General features: G+C 29.7%; 1 protein-coding gene and 1 long non-coding RNA gene across 2 annotated transcripts; both read right to left on the bottom strand.

Moving 5' to 3' along the window:
• Positions 1 to 3,826: 3,826 nt before the first annotated feature.
• On the bottom strand, positions 3,827 to 7,471 carry LOC149892858 (uncharacterized). Its single transcript, XR_016452938.1, has 2 exons — positions 5,334 to 7,471; positions 3,827 to 5,088 (listed from the first exon to the last, which is right to left on the bottom strand). It is a non-coding gene; the product is annotated as an uncharacterized LOC149892858 (long non-coding RNA).
• Positions 7,472 to 8,878: 1,407 nt separating this feature from the next.
• Positions 8,879 to 18,437, bottom strand: LOC145195656 (ras GTPase-activating protein 1-like). Its single transcript, XM_090088859.1, has 25 exons — positions 18,232 to 18,437; positions 17,609 to 17,968; positions 17,227 to 17,344; positions 14,819 to 14,850; positions 14,669 to 14,718; positions 14,473 to 14,539; positions 14,216 to 14,293; positions 14,057 to 14,132; positions 13,828 to 13,972; positions 13,594 to 13,673; positions 13,430 to 13,503; positions 13,267 to 13,351; positions 12,265 to 12,497; positions 12,051 to 12,130; positions 11,761 to 11,882; positions 11,509 to 11,553; positions 11,267 to 11,423; positions 10,940 to 11,082; positions 10,739 to 10,854; positions 10,525 to 10,611; positions 10,352 to 10,419; positions 10,122 to 10,210; positions 9,958 to 10,035; positions 9,646 to 9,768; positions 8,879 to 9,500 (listed from the first exon to the last, which is right to left on the bottom strand). The coding sequence occupies exons 1-25, from the start codon at positions 18,372 to 18,374 to the stop codon at positions 9,399 to 9,401; spliced, it is 2,751 nt and encodes a 916-aa protein (XP_089944985.1). The 5' UTR covers positions 18,375 to 18,437; the 3' UTR covers positions 8,879 to 9,398.

The raw sequence follows: 18,437 nt of genomic DNA, 5'->3' as shown, positions 1-18,437 counted from the left end.
GGAAAAAAGAAAAAATTATTTTCTATTTATTTTCATCTATTAGAATTTATTATAACTTAGTTAAAAGAACACAAGATAGTGGTCTTTTTTATTTGTGAAGCAAATTAAAAGTAGAAACAATTCTAAGATTTAATTGGTTGTTTCAAAAATTATTTTGATAAAATTTTTTGAAATAATTACAAATGTTCTCCACGTCACATGCAAACTTACAATTTTTACGTAATTTTAACTTTCTTCGTATTTCATGGCTGATGATTGCTGCTAGGCATGAAACGTTAAGTACCATACATAGTTGAAATATCTTCGCTTTATTTATTTGTGTGTGTGCGTGTGTAAAGATTTGTGCTATGCTGTTGATACATACATACATACATGCATACATACATACATACATTCATACATACATACATACATACATACATACATACATACATACATACATACATACATACATACATACATACATACATACATACATACATACATACATACATACATACATACATACATACATGCATACATACATAAGTATGGCGCTATTCAAATCAGGGATAGAGACACACTCAAGTTGGGTTAAGGGGGTCCTGCTTCCTTTCCGTTATTCCCTTAAAAAACTAGGTTAAATAGTTAATAAGTTAAGTAATTTTACCACAAGTTAGATTTAACTTATGTTTAAATTAGTTAGATTCTTAAACCAAGTTAGATTTAACTTATGTTTAAGGATTGCAGGTAACAGTGTAAAGGTTTCTTGCAACAACCAATGGTTTTGAACTAGAAAATCTCTAAATACAAAAGTCATTTTTACTGCTTTATTCGATTTTCGACTTTTGATGGATTCGAATTTTAGACTGAAACTGTTCGTGATTCTTGAGGAATCTAATTAGATGTAGAAAAGTGATTAAGCAACTTGACAAAGTTAGACTCAGCATTCTCATTAAGTACCTATCATAGTTAAATTGAAGGGAAAAATTCAGTTTAGTCGACTAACTGGAAGTGACTTTTGCAATGTCTGTGTAATTAAAGGTACCATTTTACATTTTAACTTAATAATGGTTTTGATACTTAAGTAAAATAAAAACGCGTTTACAGTTTGAAGTATTAAAGTTAAAAAAAATGGTCACTCAAAAAGCCTTTTAAAACTTCCATACAAAAATCTTTCCTGATTGGATCAAATATCTGAACATAATTTCTTTTTCTTCAGCATTTTAAATTATGGGATTTAGGCGGAAATGTGTAACGTATTTTTAGCTACAAACCATTGCCAAAAAGATATGACGTTTATTTATAAAATAATTGTGATAATGAAAATTAGAGTTGAAATATTTCCAAATGGAAATCTTTGCGTTCAAGATACTAAAGCACAGTAAACAAATTAACATCACTTCGTACAACTGAGGGAAACTTTGTACCACATTATGTCAAAAATGTTGTTCTCTCTAGCAACTAAAAATGCGAATTAATACTGTAAACCACTTTAGAAAGCGATGGTTGGCTCTAGTGTTACTACGAAAATACTTTAATATTGCTCAGATCGTATTAAAATACCAAACTATGAATAATTCCACTACGATTATAGAGCAGACAAAGGTCTCCTTAACTTGCTTTTCAAAAGCGACCCGCAATGAAAGAAAATAAAGGAGCAACTTTGAAATTGAACAGAATATATGATTTCTTTCACCTCATTTTATTTGCAAACAATTTTACGTTGCTTGGACAGGACTGAGCAGTAAATGCTTCAGGGAAGAAATAGCAAAAGCCCTAAGATTAAGAGTAATAAAAAATATTTCCCACAGATGTCAAGTGCAAATTAAAAACTCACGTAGATGGAAATCTTTAAACTCACTTCGATGAAAAAATTTGAACCTAAATGATGAACATTTACCAGATCTTTAAAAAGTCCTCACATAAATTTTAAACTGCACATAACATTACATAATATGTAATAAATAATTTATTATTTATGTCATAATTTATAAATAAATTATGACATAAATAATATCCCTAAAAAACATTTTTTTTTACATAACAGGTCCAACAAATTTATATATTTAATAATACCAAATATGAGTTCTAATAATGATATAATAAGTGACATTGGATTAAGTTTGTGGTCAATATATTTCTAGCCCAGTGCAACTCACTGTTCGTTTCAAAGTTGACATTTCTAATTGGATTAAATTTCTGCTTGGAGTATATCAAGCCTACTTCTCCAAGTTTTGCCCAGTATCAATGTTTATTTTAAGGCTGACTTTTCTAATCGGATTACCTGGTTTCTGCTCGATGTGTAATTCTGGTTTTTGGAACAACGGCTCTATGAATCTGTATTCGTTTTTCTTATTGGCGACCAGCCAACGTTCTTTCTCCCTCAGTGAAGCAAATTCCGAATCGAATTGAACTACTTTGGTTGCACATGAGCATGCGCCTCTTTCTTCAAAATCGTTTTTCCAGATGTGAGATGCGGATTCATTCGCTCGATGTCTCGCTGAGTTCAATAGCATCAAACGTTATGCTTCAACAAATAATTGTTTGTTGCATAACGTTTTAAGCGTAACGTTTAACGTCTCTAGCAGATGAAAAGTTGATTTTTTCTTCGTCTGATTAAAGAAAACTTTGCAAGTTTTAATATCTTTCTTATGATGAGCGATCATTTTAAAAACGAGGGGTTCTTGTTTGACGTTATTACGAACATTGGTGTTAGTAGCATGGTTTCGGTTGTTCAAGATAGGTAACTTCCAGAGATGGTTTTAGATTGAGATGACAGATTTAACTTCAGATGAAGATTAAGATAAATTTCAAGATTATTATTAAGATTATTGAGGTTTTTTAAGTTATTATCAAGATTATTATTAAGATTAAGATGACAGAGATGACTTTAAATTTTTTTATACTCTTGTTGGTGTGAATGAATGTTGTACAAAAAGTTACAGTGATTGGAGCTTGGGAACATTATTAACCTGAAAGTTCGGCTCCCCCCCCCCCCCCCCCTTTCCCAAATGTTGATGGAATAAAAAACATTTTGTAGCAAAATTCAAACAAAATCGAAATTCCATTGGAAAAAATTAAATTTAATCAAAAGTTCTTTTATCGTTGATAGAAACAAATGAAAAAAGAAAAAAAAAAAAGAAAAAAAGAAAAAGGCGATCAATGTAAAGTTTACAACCCCTTCTACTTGGGGTGGGGGTGGGGGTGGTGGGAAGGGTGGATGTCAACTTTACATGGTCATATGTTTTGCGCGTTTAAAGACTCTTTTACTAAATAAGAATTTATCAGACGAATTTTATTCTAGTTCATAACAGTACAGTTTTTCTATGTTTTCTCATTTCCCTCCCCCTCCCCCTCCCCCCTCCACACCTCTTCTTATTTGGACCTTGTTGCTCTAATATTTCGATGCTTTTGTTTCCAGACTCTGGTCACTGTGACTTTTTTTTAAAAAAATTTTTTAAACCAGAATGAACATACTAAGTATAAAGTTTGGACCACCTCTGGAGGTTACCTATAAAGTTTACCCCACATCTGTAGGTTACCAAACTTAAACGATGGAAAATCTTACTTTTAAGGTATTTTGTTGCTTTTCAGTTAGAGAGCACTTTAAATGACATCATCAAATGTTTAGACATGCATTTGTTTACATTTGGAAACACTAATAGTTTCAAAAAGATACAAATACACATTATAATAAACTTTTTTAATTTTAAAGAAAAGCTGTTTTCAATAGCGTACGCCGGTTGTCGTTGCTTGGACAGGACTTCGTTATGAATTTAGGTAATTCATGCATGTTATATATTTTTCGTTCTCACGGTACGCGAAAGTAAGTAGAAAAGTTGTGTCAGAGACCTTTCAGGTTATATTCAGAACATATTCAAGAGGATAAAAGAAAAAATACATACAAAATAAATTAAATACATTTTTATAAACAAGCTTGCCGCTTCACTTTTTCGTTTTTTGTTTTCTTTTAAAAGCAATACGCTCTCTTCAGTTCTTAAAAGTTTATCTCTGTTAAATCTCACCTCTAAACAAAACTTTTCTTGCTCCATGTTTCCATCACAGTCACAAGACTTCATTAGAAAACCTATCTCGTTAGCGTAAAAGTCTTTTTCAGCTTGTTTGCATTCTGCTGTGTACTCGTATTCGCTGAAAAGATCGCCGCACGAGTCAAACCAACGCGTGTACAATGACCGGCATGTTTTGTTAGCATCGCATTGAGAGTGATATTTTTGACATCCAGTTTCGGACGGACTCGTTTTATTATTAAGGCAAGTTTGAAACCGTCTCCTATAAATTAAACAGTTTGCGTCTTGGAGACAATTGCAAGTGGACAGCTCCTTGCCAAAACTCAAGTCTGATGTAAAATTCTTAAGCAGCAGTTGACATTTTAAAGTACATTTAAATTCAGAACTAATGTCATTTAACAGATTTTCACACTCGGTTGCAATTTTATATAAAGTTTTCCTACATTTAGAGAACAACGTACATTTTCGATACTCAATTTCTTTGCAACTCTCTGCTTTCAAAACTTGAATTAGAACGGGTATGATTAAAATCAAATTTCGACCAAAACTCATGTCCTTGATGTTCGATATACTTGCTAGTTGAAGTTAACAATAGCAGCATGAATGATTTCTAAACGCTTGAGATGTGAACAAGTTATGGGTTTCACAAACGAAAATATACGGCGGACCTTTCTTCTTGGCAGAATTTAAGTTAGCTGTCGTTTATTTTTTACCAAATTTTGCTGATCTACATTTTTGTTGCTGGAATTTGGACTTGCAAACATTATTTGCTTCGATTACTGTTGATATTTTAAGACAAGTTTCATGTTACGGCAAATATTATTGCCGGGGGTTAATGCTTTAAATATCATGGTGCTGAAATAAACCACAAAATAAAAATATAAATCAAAATATATACTACTGTTATTCATAGTAAGTAAAAAAATTTTTCTTCTAAAAATAGTTGACAAATTTATTTTTTTTAATTAAAGTGGAAGATTATTTTTTACATTGTACGCCCCAAACAGCGTAAACTTTCGCACAAAGCATTTGAATAATCAAGAAATTAGATACCAGAGTGAAAAATCTTAGTAGAAATCTACACGTACGGATAAAATAAAATAATCATAAAATTTGAAAAAAAAAATCTTGTAATTTTCAGTAAAAGGGTATTAATTTTAAAGTCTTTAAGATATGAACAAAAATCTTTCAGCTAAATTTTTAATAATTCAGATTATCGAGGCACAATTAAGGGTGTTACTCAAATATTGTTAAATAACGCTAAATTTATGACAAAAAATATATATTTCTTAAGTTAAACATAAAACGAAAAGAATGGATAACATTTATCGCTATTGTTGTCAGCACAGAGCATTTTTCTAATTTCATACAGTTGATAGATCATATCAGCGCAGAGCAGTCTTCTTGAGTCATACAGTTGATAGATAAGTAATGTTTAAATGCTCGCAACGTATTCATATACTCTGGTTTCGTTCTAAATTGTAATTACAGTATTAATCTACTTATTAAGTTGCGTTAGTGAATAAACATGCCAAGGAAGTGCGTAAATGTTCCGAATAAAAACTTCTGTTATGTATGTGTGTATAGGTTTGTCATTTAAGAATCAACAAAGAAGTTTGAGTCCATCAGCTAAGAAATGTTGATTAAGTTTTGACTATAAGAGCTGGGCCTCTAACATCTGCTCTTCTACCTGCTTGAAACAACTGACAGTGTATCATAAAGATAATAAGAATAAGCAGTAAATTGAAATACACAGGTACGTTGAATTGGTAATTAAATACACAGGTAAGTATCCAAAATTATTGTGTACTATAAGGCCTGTGCCTTAAGGAGATGACGTATCTATACCACAATCTCCAATGCATCTACTATAGTAGATGAATATGAAGCTACGTTTAAACGTTATACTGGAATGCAACAAGAGGAGCAGGATGGGCCCAATTTTCAATTTGAGTTCTGTGATCAAAATGCTTTTGAGATTTAAAAGGCTGGAGGGTCTTCTACATACCAACTTTTTTTCATAACTTTCAGAAGGAGTTTTAAGATTTATATTTTCAAGAAGATAGTTTAGTGTACTATAATAATGACCATGACTCCCAGTCAGTCCATGAGGGCAAGAGGAACCAATGAACCCTTCTCCTCTTCCAAGATCACTTGCTGCACTCAATGTGTGAGTCAGAGGATTGTAGATCAGTGGGAGCCTCAAACAATTTACCTTAAGCTGAGCTAAATGGATTTTAAAGTGAGTCATCAGACTCGGAAGGAGAAACCTTATCCAGCAGAGGAGAATGAGATGCCCAACCTGATCTGATAATGATTAATGCTGACCCCTCTTCATGTCCAGTTGTTTTGAGTCAAAAAGACCAAGATGTGATGATTTTTAAGGAACATCTTTCAAGTTCTTTGAAGCAATCTTTCCTTTGAACGTGTTTCATCTGCCTGAACTTTTGATCATTTCGATTGAAAAAGATTTGGTGAAAAAGGTGAGCTACGACAGTTTCACTAATAAATGAGTGGCCAGAAAAGCTCGAAAAATTCAGCTTTAAGCACCTTATTCACCTTTCTCAAAGTTTTCGTTTATTGCTCTTTCATTTATTGGTTTAAAACTAATATGTTGATTCAAATGTCAGTTTTGATTAGCGAACCGTTTCTTAATCCAGAGAATTGATGGTAGTAAAGAAATACAATGTGTTGTGTCAGAAATCGATGATTAGTGCATTCAAAAAACTTTAAATTTTGAAATTTCTTGGCTTGAAAAGGAGCGCCATTCTTCAATTTTGACTTAAGCAACATTGATGCTGTCGTAGGACCTTACTGTCAGTTACAAACAAGAAGAAAACTTCCACCAGCAAAACTCACTCATGAGGTTAGCACATCCAACTCTAAAATGTCACGATATTCCTCTTTTCTTTGAGTTCCATCAGTTTTTATTAAATCACAAACCTGGCTGTTTCCAAAACAACCCCAAATCATGACTGATCTATCTTCATGTTTGACAGCTGGAACAAGACGAAGTGTATTGCTCCAATTCTTGTTCTAACTTCTTGTTGTTGTGCCAAGGAAGAAAAACTCCTCTCTTCAACCCAAATGTTGAAAATTGTGATTCATTAGTCTGAAGGTCTTTCCACCAATGGATTGGCTTGAGCTACGAAACACAAAATTGCAGCATTTTTGTGTTTCGTAGCTCAAGCCAATCTTTTCACTTTATTTTGAAGACGTGATTTTTTATAGCATTTCGACCATTAAATCCAGGGTTTTTGTTCATTTAATAATCGCAATACTTTGGGTCTTTCTACTGCCAGTTTTCATGTAGTCAATTTTCTTATTCGAATGCACTGTCGAATCAGTATATTTTCTTCTCGTTATGTGGTCACGCGAGGTCTTCCAGTGATTTTTTTCTTCTGCTTTTTCGATTGTTAGCTTTTATATGCATTTTCAGAAAATAAAAAAACAAAAAAAAACTATATTAAGGTGATAAACATATTTTTTTTCCTCCCGCATCTCACGCTTTTAAAATGAATGAAAATTAAATTAAGTTGTGCTTATACCGGATATATCTTCAGAAAGTAATAATGAAATTCAATTATTTCATTAAACAAATTAAACTTTGCTGTTACCTCCTGTCATGCAACATGATCTCTTATTTTTTATGCTTTTAATGATAGTGATAAATAATCGGCCGAAAAAAAATAAGCAGGGTGTTCAACGTTATTTTTTGAAGAAAACAATTGAAATTCTCATAAAAAGATGGCAGACTCATCATTTTGATTGGTGGTGTATATAGCAATAGCTGTTTTACAAATTTTCTAGATTAACAAAATGGGCAGTGTATGATTTAGAGTCAGAACTTTGACAAGCATGTTTAAGTGTCAAACATTAAAAAAAAAAAAAAATTGGTGGCCCAAGAAGGGCCTCCAAAAAAGAAAAAAATATGTGCCAACTTAAGTTAGCACACCATATAAAAAGAGACAAGTTTAGCAACATTAAGCATCTATTTCAAGCGCATCTTTTTTATGAAAACTCTTGATAATTTTTATCCAACAATATTTTTTGACAATAACTTTTATTGCTTAAGTCGATCGAATAGACTTTTCTACACTGAAAGATGAATTAGTTAAGTGGGAAAGTTCCATGTAAATTTTGGAAATTTCTGGTGGAAAATTCCAAAGTTAAATGCAATGTGTCAGCCCTGCAGCCAACTAGCCACGGTCTCCCCTACAATATATAAGCTCATTTTCTCAAGATTTTGTTTTTTGAATTTCCAAGGAAAAGTTTAAAAAAAAAGTTAAAAAATCACAAGTAAAACTTACATCTCAATCCCAATGATCAAAACAAATGCAAGTGGAATTTAAGTTTAACACTTCTTCTAACTTTAGCGTAAATGAACACAATTAACTGATATCAAAAAAAATATTTCCGTGTAAGATGTTAATGGAAACCAGGCGATAGCTATTTATTTCACTTTGTTCCAGTGCGGACTTTTTTTTTTATGAAGTTTAATGAACTTTCTTCAGCAACAATTTATATTCTCATCATAAAGGTTCTAGTAGTTGATAAACTTTTATGCTGGTGCTAACTTTTTTTAAAAAAATCCGACTCTCGAACCCTGTCAACAACATTTCTATGGAAAATTTAAAAAGCACATCATTTTTCATACTTTTCTATAAAAATGTACAGAAATGAATTTGAACTGGCCTTGAGTAAAGACAGTGTATACAGTATACAGATATCTTACCTATCATTCCAAAGCAGAATGCTTTGAATAGGAGTTTAAGAGAAAACAAGTTTACAGCGTTAAAAAAAAAAAAAGAAAAAAAAGACATTTTTAAAAATGGGGAGAGGAAAAAATATAACATAAGCCTAGCAGATTCATCAGTATCGATTGATCGATTATTCATCGATTTTGATCAATTAATCAATTTTCCAATTGGGATTTTTCGCTAAAAATACAGCAGATTTTTATAATAGAAATAAAAAATTTCAAAATAATATACGATCTTACAATCTCAGTAGAAAATATAGAGCTTCTAAAAACCATAATTTATATTCACATACACATAAAAATAATAATTTAAAAACACCAAAAAATTGAACTTTACGAAATCTAGAAACTTCACCAATAAAAAGGGCAATGTACACGATTTTATAAATACTATGATAGAATTTTCAGAAAATATTTTAAGAAAATATTTAACATAAAATTGATAAAAAAAAAACGTCAGAAAAATATTTAAGTAATTAAAAACTTTTTCCAGTTTTTCTGCATCAATATTTTTTTTCATTTCAGAGTAAAAATTGCCAAATTTAACACCACCATTCAACAGAACCACTTATAAAAAATAATTTACAAACCTGTCATTTGAAATTAATTTTAGTCTTTTAAAGAGCTTAAACAGCAAACTCATCACAGATTATCTTAGACTCTTTCATATATTGTTCTTTTTTCCGCTTCACACCTTCTACAATCGCTAAAAGAATCTTTACGTTGGCCTAAATAAATGAAATCATATTTTACGAGAAGATAATAAAACCAATTTCGTGACTTTAGATGAAAATGCCTTCACGCTATAAGATCAGGAGCTGTTATCAAACAAGTTTATTCTTTTATATTATAAACCGAAGCGCTTTCACTTACGTGGGTAGCACTTAACTTTTGTAGTTCATGCTCGTATTTTATGCAAGTATCGTGAATTGCAGCTAAATCTCTTGCAAGATTTTGCTTAACAACTGCAACTTGTGGAGGAACAGTTATTTGGCTCTAAAATTTAAAAAGGCAATTTCAAGTTTTATATTCAATACAAAAACATTGCATATTAATTTAATTACTTATAATTTAATTTTTCTAATGTTAGGCATAAAACTGAAATTTAATTAAATTAGGCATAAAAATGAAATTCTTATAAAATAAATTTGATGGACGACTGTTGCAGGTTATGAGTTAACTCACCGAAACTTCATCTAAAAAATCAATCATTTTTGAACGGTACTTTTGTAGAAAAGGATTCACAACAACAAGATAGGGTTCCTAAATATGAAAAAAAAAAAAAAAAAATACTTGATAAATATTTAATAGAGAAAAAATATTTGAAAGGGTGATGTTTATTTTTTTACCTTCGCACCAAACTCAACAAGGTTGGCAAGCTTCTGAAGGCACATGGCAACAAGAGTGAGCGTTCTGGCTGACATTTGAGATTGTGATTCTAAATTTTAAAGTTTAGTATAAAGTATAAAGAAATTATTTTTCGTTTGTTGAGAACATAAAAAATTATTTTTTGTTTGTTAAGAACATAAAAAATTCGTTTAAAAAACCATAATTAAAAAAGAAATTAGGAATAACTTACCATGAACTAAATTATGCATTTTTGGATTCAAAACAGCTGGGACAATGAGACGAAGAAATAAAAAAGCACTGAAGAATGAAGTATAAAACAGTTTATTATAAGTAACTTTCAGTCAAAAAAAAAACATCCCAAATAATTGAAAATTGCATAATAGTAATGTTTAAAACAGCAACCTGACAACTCGTGTACCAATATTTGCCTCATTTGGCCAATTATTTTTTGCAACAGTTTGCAAGCAATGAAACAAATATCGTAATTGCCTACAAGAAACAAACAGATAAATTAACACTTTTTATTTCCTGACATTCACCAGCAACGCTACTTTAAAATTACAATAAAAGTATTTGTCATAATCTTTAGACAAAAATAATTTGTAAAAGTGCTTACTTGGGGCAACTGCTTGCTGAACTAAATATATTACTTGTAATTTCTTCTAAAAATTTAATAAGTTGTTGAAGATTCTCAGCAACGTTTGAACCTTTTTCCACTTGCGAGGGATTTAACTTACACACAAAAAAAAGATAACATAAAATCTGAAAATGTAATGTTTTTTTTTACCAAACAATTTACCTCACTTACTCAACTTACCTCACAACACTGTTTACTCTCCATGATCTTCAGAATAACAGACTTGATTGTCTGCTGAAGGTAAGGTATCGCAATCATTTTCATATATTGGTCCATAAGTTTAGTAGTCAACGTATTTCCACGAAACAATGTTTCTTTTTTTTCTAGAGATAAATTTGATTTGTCATCACCATCAGCTTAAGCTGTTAAAATTGCTTTGCCAACTTCAAAAAATTTCTAGCATGTTTAGAAAATTTCAACATTCTATAAATTAAAAGTGACCCGTTAAAAATATGAGTTAAACAAAAGAAAAAAACAGATTTTAGAGAGGAAAAAAAGATTCAATGCCTAATTGGTTCATTTCTTTTATTGCAATTGTTTGAATAAGATTAATTTCATTATTGTCTTGTCGGAAAATACGTAGAAGGGTGTATGCGAGGCTATTAAGATCTTTACAGACTTCACCAAGAGACTGAACAATTTGATAATCCTTGTTTAACAAAACCTACATCAAGTAGAAGTTGAGAAAGTAAACAGCAGAAATATGAAACTTAAAAAATAAAATATACATAATATAAATAAGTACATACTTTGTGAAGTTTTTCATAGTCATCAACTTGCATTATAATTTCATGCTAAAAATCAACACAATTGTCATAAATCAACATAATTACTCCACATACAACTACTTCATATTAGCTAATTATTCCACATATAATTACTCTATGCTAGCTAGTATACATATAACTACTAGTATACATAAAAAAAGATTACTTTATCAGTTTTGAATGATAAAAGATATCCTTATTCTTTTATCAGTTTTAAAAAATGTTAAGACATACCGAAAACTTTCCTGTTATGCGAATGCTTCCCATATCAGATTTGTGCTGCTGTGAACCCAATACAAACCATTGATCCAACAATTTACCATTCTCTATTGTATTTAAATATACTGTCACTTTACCTAAAATTATATATGAAAAAATTATATATAAAAAAATATAAATTATACTGAGATAAATTGTTAATCATCAATAAAATTAAAGTAACTTTTTGTAATTTATAAAGTGAGTTAATCAAATCAATCAATAATAAAAATCTTTAGGTGAAAAAGTCATTAAGAACAACTTACCCATTTCTTTGTCTTTATAGGGTCCAGTTTTACTATTATACATGTGTACTGTAAATGAAGTGATATCTTCAGGTAAATCACTAACAAACAAAAATAAGTTACAAAAACAAATAAAAAATGAATTAAAAACACAACCAAATTAAAATTAACAAGTTAAATTTTCAAAATTTTTAGTTTTGAAAAATCAAAAATGCATAGTTAATTGATTACTTACTCAAATGTGAAAGATTCATTATAAATTGGTTCTGGTGCTTCTTGCGACTTTGTTCGACAGGTTTTAACATCATTGAGTGAAATTATACAATAAGGATGCGGAAGTTTATTAACAGGTATTTTTTGGCCATGACAAATGGTAATTTGCAAACTTCGTAATTCTTTTACAGCTTTAAGGTTTCCTTTATTATTTTTTACAGTTCCGCAGTAGAGCGTTATGCAATCCCACCATTCCTTGAAGTGTAATTTTTAACAAATCAAGCTATTTTTAAAACAGAATGTTTAATGGTTCATATTTATTATATTTATTTAGCAAATAAACAATGAACACAATAATAAGAGGAATGATTTTTTTATAAAAAAAAACCACCTGGTACTTGACTTCAATACTGAAGTAGATTAATATAGGAAAAGAACACATTTAATAGATCAACCTTTAACTGATCAATTTAAAAAAAAAAAAAAAAAGGGGGGTGGGGTGGGTGTCTGGCAAAAAGTGATTAATTTTAGATAAAAATTCGTTAAATGGGAGTAAGTTTGAAATTTTATAAATATAAATCAAGTGGTTTATTATTATCATTATTAAGTTGTTTACCACATTTTATTTTTCAAGCAAATATTAAAGCAATATAATTTAAATCTCCTGAAATTTTACTGAACCGATATGTTAAAATTTATCTGAAGTAACAAGAAATAGTAATTAAAATGAATGTAAAGGATTTGAATCATTTAAATTTAATTTTTTTGTTTGGAAAGAAAAAGTTTCCTTAAACAACAAAAAAAAGTTGCAAAATTTCATTATTTTAAATACTCATCACCTGAACATCATCTGAACAATATACGAGAGTAGGAAAAGGATTTCATTTTCATTTACTAGTATTTTCTTTCCTCTTTGTATGGTATGAAGTACATCTATCCCATATCCCAAAATATCCAAAATCATACTTTGACAAACCAAGATTTATTAACCTAGCTATTAGTTTTTTAAATGTGGAATACTTACCTGACAAGAATCACTTGTCTCTGCGCATAAAAAATGTGTCTGTGTTTCATTCAAAGCTCTCACAACAATTTGAAAACAATTTGGTCTATAGAAAACAAGCCAAATTAAATGAGTCAAAATTCATAATTAATTTTCTAAGCAGAAAACTGAAATAACAACAAACCTCCCAAACAAACTTTCATGAACTGTATAAACAGAAGCATAGGTCAAATCAAATAAACCTTTGGGCTTTGTTCTCTATAAGCAAATTCATTCAAAAAAAGAGTTAAAAATGAAATTTTTCCTTGTAAAAACCTTTCAAACTTAAATATAAAACTCTGGTTATACTTTCTCATTTTCAAAGTAGAGAAGTTGCTGCTCATCACCTTTTAGAACCATGTAAAGACGCTTCCACTTATTACGACTGTCTAAACATATACAACGTTAAAAATACAAAATATCAAGTACATTTAACAAACACACAGAAACTTCTTGTTAACATTTATGTCTTAAAATGTCATAGACACATTTTTTAAGACGCTTAAAAAGATTTTTAGAAAATGTGATATATTTAATGAATACCCTTTTTAATTAAAAAACCACTTTTTGTAACATTAGATTCTGAAGACCCACTTTCCTTTACTCGCAATGGTGAAACAACAGGTATACTTGCTTCCTCACTTACTGTCCTTTGTTTGAGGTTATGATAAAATGATTCATACTTGCTCTAAATGATTTATTAGAAGGTTTAAAAATATTTAAAAAATCAGGGAAACATCGCAAAAGCAAAAGAATTGATAAAACTAATTACCCTATCTAATGGTTGTTTTAGAGGAACTCCTTCTGAGAGCTGTTCCTTGTTATACCTTGCTATAATACCCTCAATGCTACAAAGTTTAAAAAAAACATTTAACACTATATAATTAGTTTACCATGAAATTCAAGTAAACTTTTGAAATAAATATCATACTTATCAAATATTCTTCCACCTATGACAAAATGCCGTCCTTGTCTTCTAATAAGAAATCTTGAAACACCTGTATGATCTCTGCAAAAGATTTTCAAAAAGCTTAATTTACTTTACTAGCTAATGATAAACACTTAGAGAAACAAAAAACCTCAGAGATATAGAATAATCTTAAAACACCTGTATGATCTCTGCAAAAGATTTTTAAAAAGCTTAATTTACTTTACTAGCTAATGATAAACACTTAGAGAAACAAAAACCTTAGAGATATAGAATAATCTCCTAGATTATCACTTGGACGAATTAGAAAATCACCAACTTCACCAACTAAAATCAAATAAAAACTAAATTATGACAATTAAGATAATAAAACAAAATGCAAATAAAGTTGAAACTATAGTTTCAATGCCACAAATTGTTTTGTAAGATATCAACAATGTCTATACCATTACTCACAATTCATAAGAATAGTTTGTGCATCATGTTTGCTTACATTACAAAACCACCTACACACAGAAAAACAGCATTAGCAAATTAAAATAATGTTAAAAAATGTAAATTCTTACAAAGGTAAAATAAAAAAAACAAACATAAAAAATGCACCACCTTTGACCTTCAAATGCATCAATGGAGGAATCCTAAATAAAGCAGTAAAACGTTTGGAGTAAAACTCTTTAATAAACAAAGACAACTGTTAATTTAAGAGAACTGTAGCATATTTGTAATAAAATAACAAAGTGTAGTACATTTGAAAAAAAAAAAAAATTTAAAACGTTGTGAAAAAGAGTGATTTTTTATATTATCTCTAAGAGAACATAATTTTAAAAAAAAAACAACTATAAATAATTTGTTATTAAATTATTAAAGTATTATAAAAGTATTATCTTTAATCGTCAAGCATATTTATAAAAAAAAGTTTTTTCTCTGGTGCCTGAAATTTCATAATTGATTCTAGTTACTTTTTTCACACAAATCCAATAATACCATTGATTTATTTCTATTAGCTCTAATTTTTGAGATAATCAAGTTTTTCTAATCCAATGTTTCAATAATTGTATTATATTAACAGACTATAGTTAACCAGTATATCTTTTCTGAATTGCATGCATTAATTGTCAAGTTAATAGTTTTTGACATAGCACCATCATGAAAATGCAAAAATGATCCAGATATATTCTGTTTCATCTGCATTTAATATACATTCTGTCACAATCAAAAATCTGTTGCAGACTTTGTTAAAAAAGCATATTTGGCTTATTTTAAAGTTAAATTAGGGGACCAAGTTAAATCTTGGGTACCTCATTGTGCCTAAGATGTGCACAGAACATCTGTGTTAGTGGAAAAATGGGGATAAAAAGTGAATGAAATTTGGTATCCCAATGGTGTTGAGAAAGCAACAAGACCACAGTGATGATAGCTACTTTTATTTAGTTAATATTCAGGATATCAATAAAAGCAACTGTAGTAAATGGATATATCCTGATATGGATTTGGCAAGATGACCCATTCCACTTTGTAACAAGATACCTGTGCCAACTTACATGAATCTGCCAGATATATCATATGAGTTGAATGAATCTGAGATAAAAACTTGTGGTGATCAAAAAGACATAGACTTTGAAGGACTTTCATCATCAAAATGAGTTTAGTCAAGAAGAAATGAATGACCTCACCATTGTGTGCTTCTAAACAATGGCAGCAAATACAGGTCAATACCATTTGGTCATTCACGCGGAATGAAGAAAGATCATGGCACAATAGCCACTACACTAGATAAGATATTATACTGCAATCAATAATGTGTCATCTATGTGGATATGAAGATGGTTAATTTTCTTGTAGGTCAGCCTTGCGTATATCAAATTCCCATGTTTTATATGTCTTTGAGACAGTTGAGATAAACATCAATACTGGATAAGAAAACAGTGGCCACAAAGAAAAACCATGGCAACAGGGCAAAAAAATATTATTGCAGAGCCATTGGTTTACCAAGAAACCATATACTACCACCAACTGCACATTAAACTGAGTTTGATGAAACAATTAGTTAATGTATTGAATAATGATAATGCCTGTTTCAGGTACATATGTACATCGCTGACCATGGAGAAGCTGAAAGCAGATATATTTGATGGCAAATTTGATAAGTCCTGAAGAACTAACGATTTGAGAACCACATGGAGTTAAATGATGCAGCTGGTTGGTCCTCATTTAGTTTGGTTGTTAATAATTTCCTAGGAAACCATAAGATGCCTAACTACATGGAACTTGTGAAGAATATGCTCACATCCTTTTCTGCTCTTGGTTGCATATGAGTATCAAAGTTCATTATCTCTACACAACCACTTGAATCAGTTTCCAATTTTCATTGGTGATGTTAGCAATTAGCAGAGTGAAAGATTTCACCTAGAAATAAGGGTAATGGAAGAAAGGTACAGTGACAATGGGATACACATATAATGGCAGACTACTGTTGGAGAATAGATGGCGAATGTCTGCATTTCATTGTAGGAAATCTGAAAAGCGTGGCTTCAGCAACATGAGTGACTGAATTTGGTGGATATTATCTTTCAAGTTCCATCTTATTGATATTGAAATAAACATTTTTTGTGTATAATATATATATATATATATATATATATATATATATATATATATATATATATATATATATATATATATATATATATATATATATATAATTGACATTTTTTGTGTAATATTTAGATATACTTAATAGTATTGTAGTATTGTAATACAAACATACGGCATCAAGTCACTTATGCTTCATTTCCATAATAAAACCTGATAGAAAAAACTGATGTCATTTTTGAAATCTACAAACCCTAATTTCTCTAAAAAAAAATTTGACATCTTATACAGCAAAAGTTGTGTTCCCCAATGTAAATAATTATTAATAAATTATTTACTTATTAAAATACTATTAAATTAATTGTTTTTAAATAATGTTTTATTATTCAGGAATGTATTTATTCTTACACACAAGTACATACCAAATCTTCTACAAGAGCTTTTGGTACCAACCCACTTTTAGAATTTTTTTGTGCCACTACCCAAAACCAATCATTGTCTAAAATATTCTGCACTGAAAATACATCTCCAATGCTAAAACTAAAAATAAAAAAAGCCAAAGTTTAAACAAGAATAATCATTACAAAAAGCCCTATTGCCAAATGAATTTAATTTCTGTACATTACTTAAACATTACTTAAAGTTTTCAATTCTATACATAACTTAAATAATGTGACTAATTAAAGAATGCAAACAAAAGATAACTTTACAGACTCCTAAATAAACAAATATATTTGTATATTTATAAAAAATGAAAAAACTGTGGAAACTTAAAATTACAATCACTGTATTGTTTTAGAATACCTTAGTTCATCTGTATCTGGACTGCCTTGAAAAGGGAATCTAGCAACAACCCTGTAGCCTAAATGAACTGTTTCTGATGGTGGAATTGGAGTTTTTAATTTTTCATTTTTCATAAGGCTGCCATATGTAGAATAATATCCAGCAAGGTGTTGTAAAGACTGGAATTTTCTGCCACCAATGTAGTAGTCACCACAAATTGCTGTTATTCGAAAATGGCTAATAGAATATGTGGCACTTAAATAGGATAGTGAATAAACACCAGGCTTCCTGTCACTTTCACGTATAAGATATGAGCATGGGATATTTTTAACAAGCAACCGCTGTTCTGCATCTTTTCTGTCTAATATTCCATGATACCAACTTTAAAAATAAAATTTCAATTTTTTAAAATAAAAAAAAAAATTGAAACAGGAACAATCAAACAACTAACAGTGTTAAAAATACATATTATTATTGTTAAATTACATATTATATAATTATATATATATATATATATATATATATATATATATATATATATATATATATATATATATATATATATATATATATATATATATATATGTGTGTGTGTGAGTAAAATTCAAAAATATATAATTTATATCAGTAATTTAAAAACATACTTCTCTGGTGATGGTGCATGCTCATAAATATATTTTTCCAAATTTTTTAACTCACTCTCATGATCTTCCACTTCATCATCATATATATCAAATTCTTCACGATCAGCTTCCTGAAAATTCTCCAAATTATCACTCCCAAGCATCACTTGTCATTTATTTTATCTAAAATATTTATCATGTTCTTTATCAATGTACAAATTGAATGT

Source organism: Hydra viridissima, unplaced genomic scaffold (assembly GCF_058129835.1).
Source record: "Hydra viridissima isolate aposymbiotic clone 2 unplaced genomic scaffold, HvirCarnegie_v1 scaffold_1, whole genome shotgun sequence".
Taxonomy (NCBI): domain Eukaryota; kingdom Metazoa; phylum Cnidaria; class Hydrozoa; order Anthoathecata; family Hydridae; genus Hydra; species Hydra viridissima.
This window is presented reverse-complemented; position numbering and strand designations above follow the sequence as displayed.

Coding starts and splice junctions, on each gene's coding strand:
- LOC145195656 (XM_090088859.1), bottom strand. CDS start 18,374: ATGCTTGGGAGTGATAATTTGGAGAATTTTCAGGAAGCTGATCGTGAA. Junction 14,851..17,226: donor AAGCTCTTGTAGAAGATTTG/GTATGTACTTGT, acceptor TGCTTTATTTAG/GATTCCTCCATTGATGCATT. Junction 14,294..14,472: donor GATTATTCTATATCTCTAAG/GTTTTTGTTTCT, acceptor AATCTTTTGCAG/AGATCATACAGGTGTTTCAA.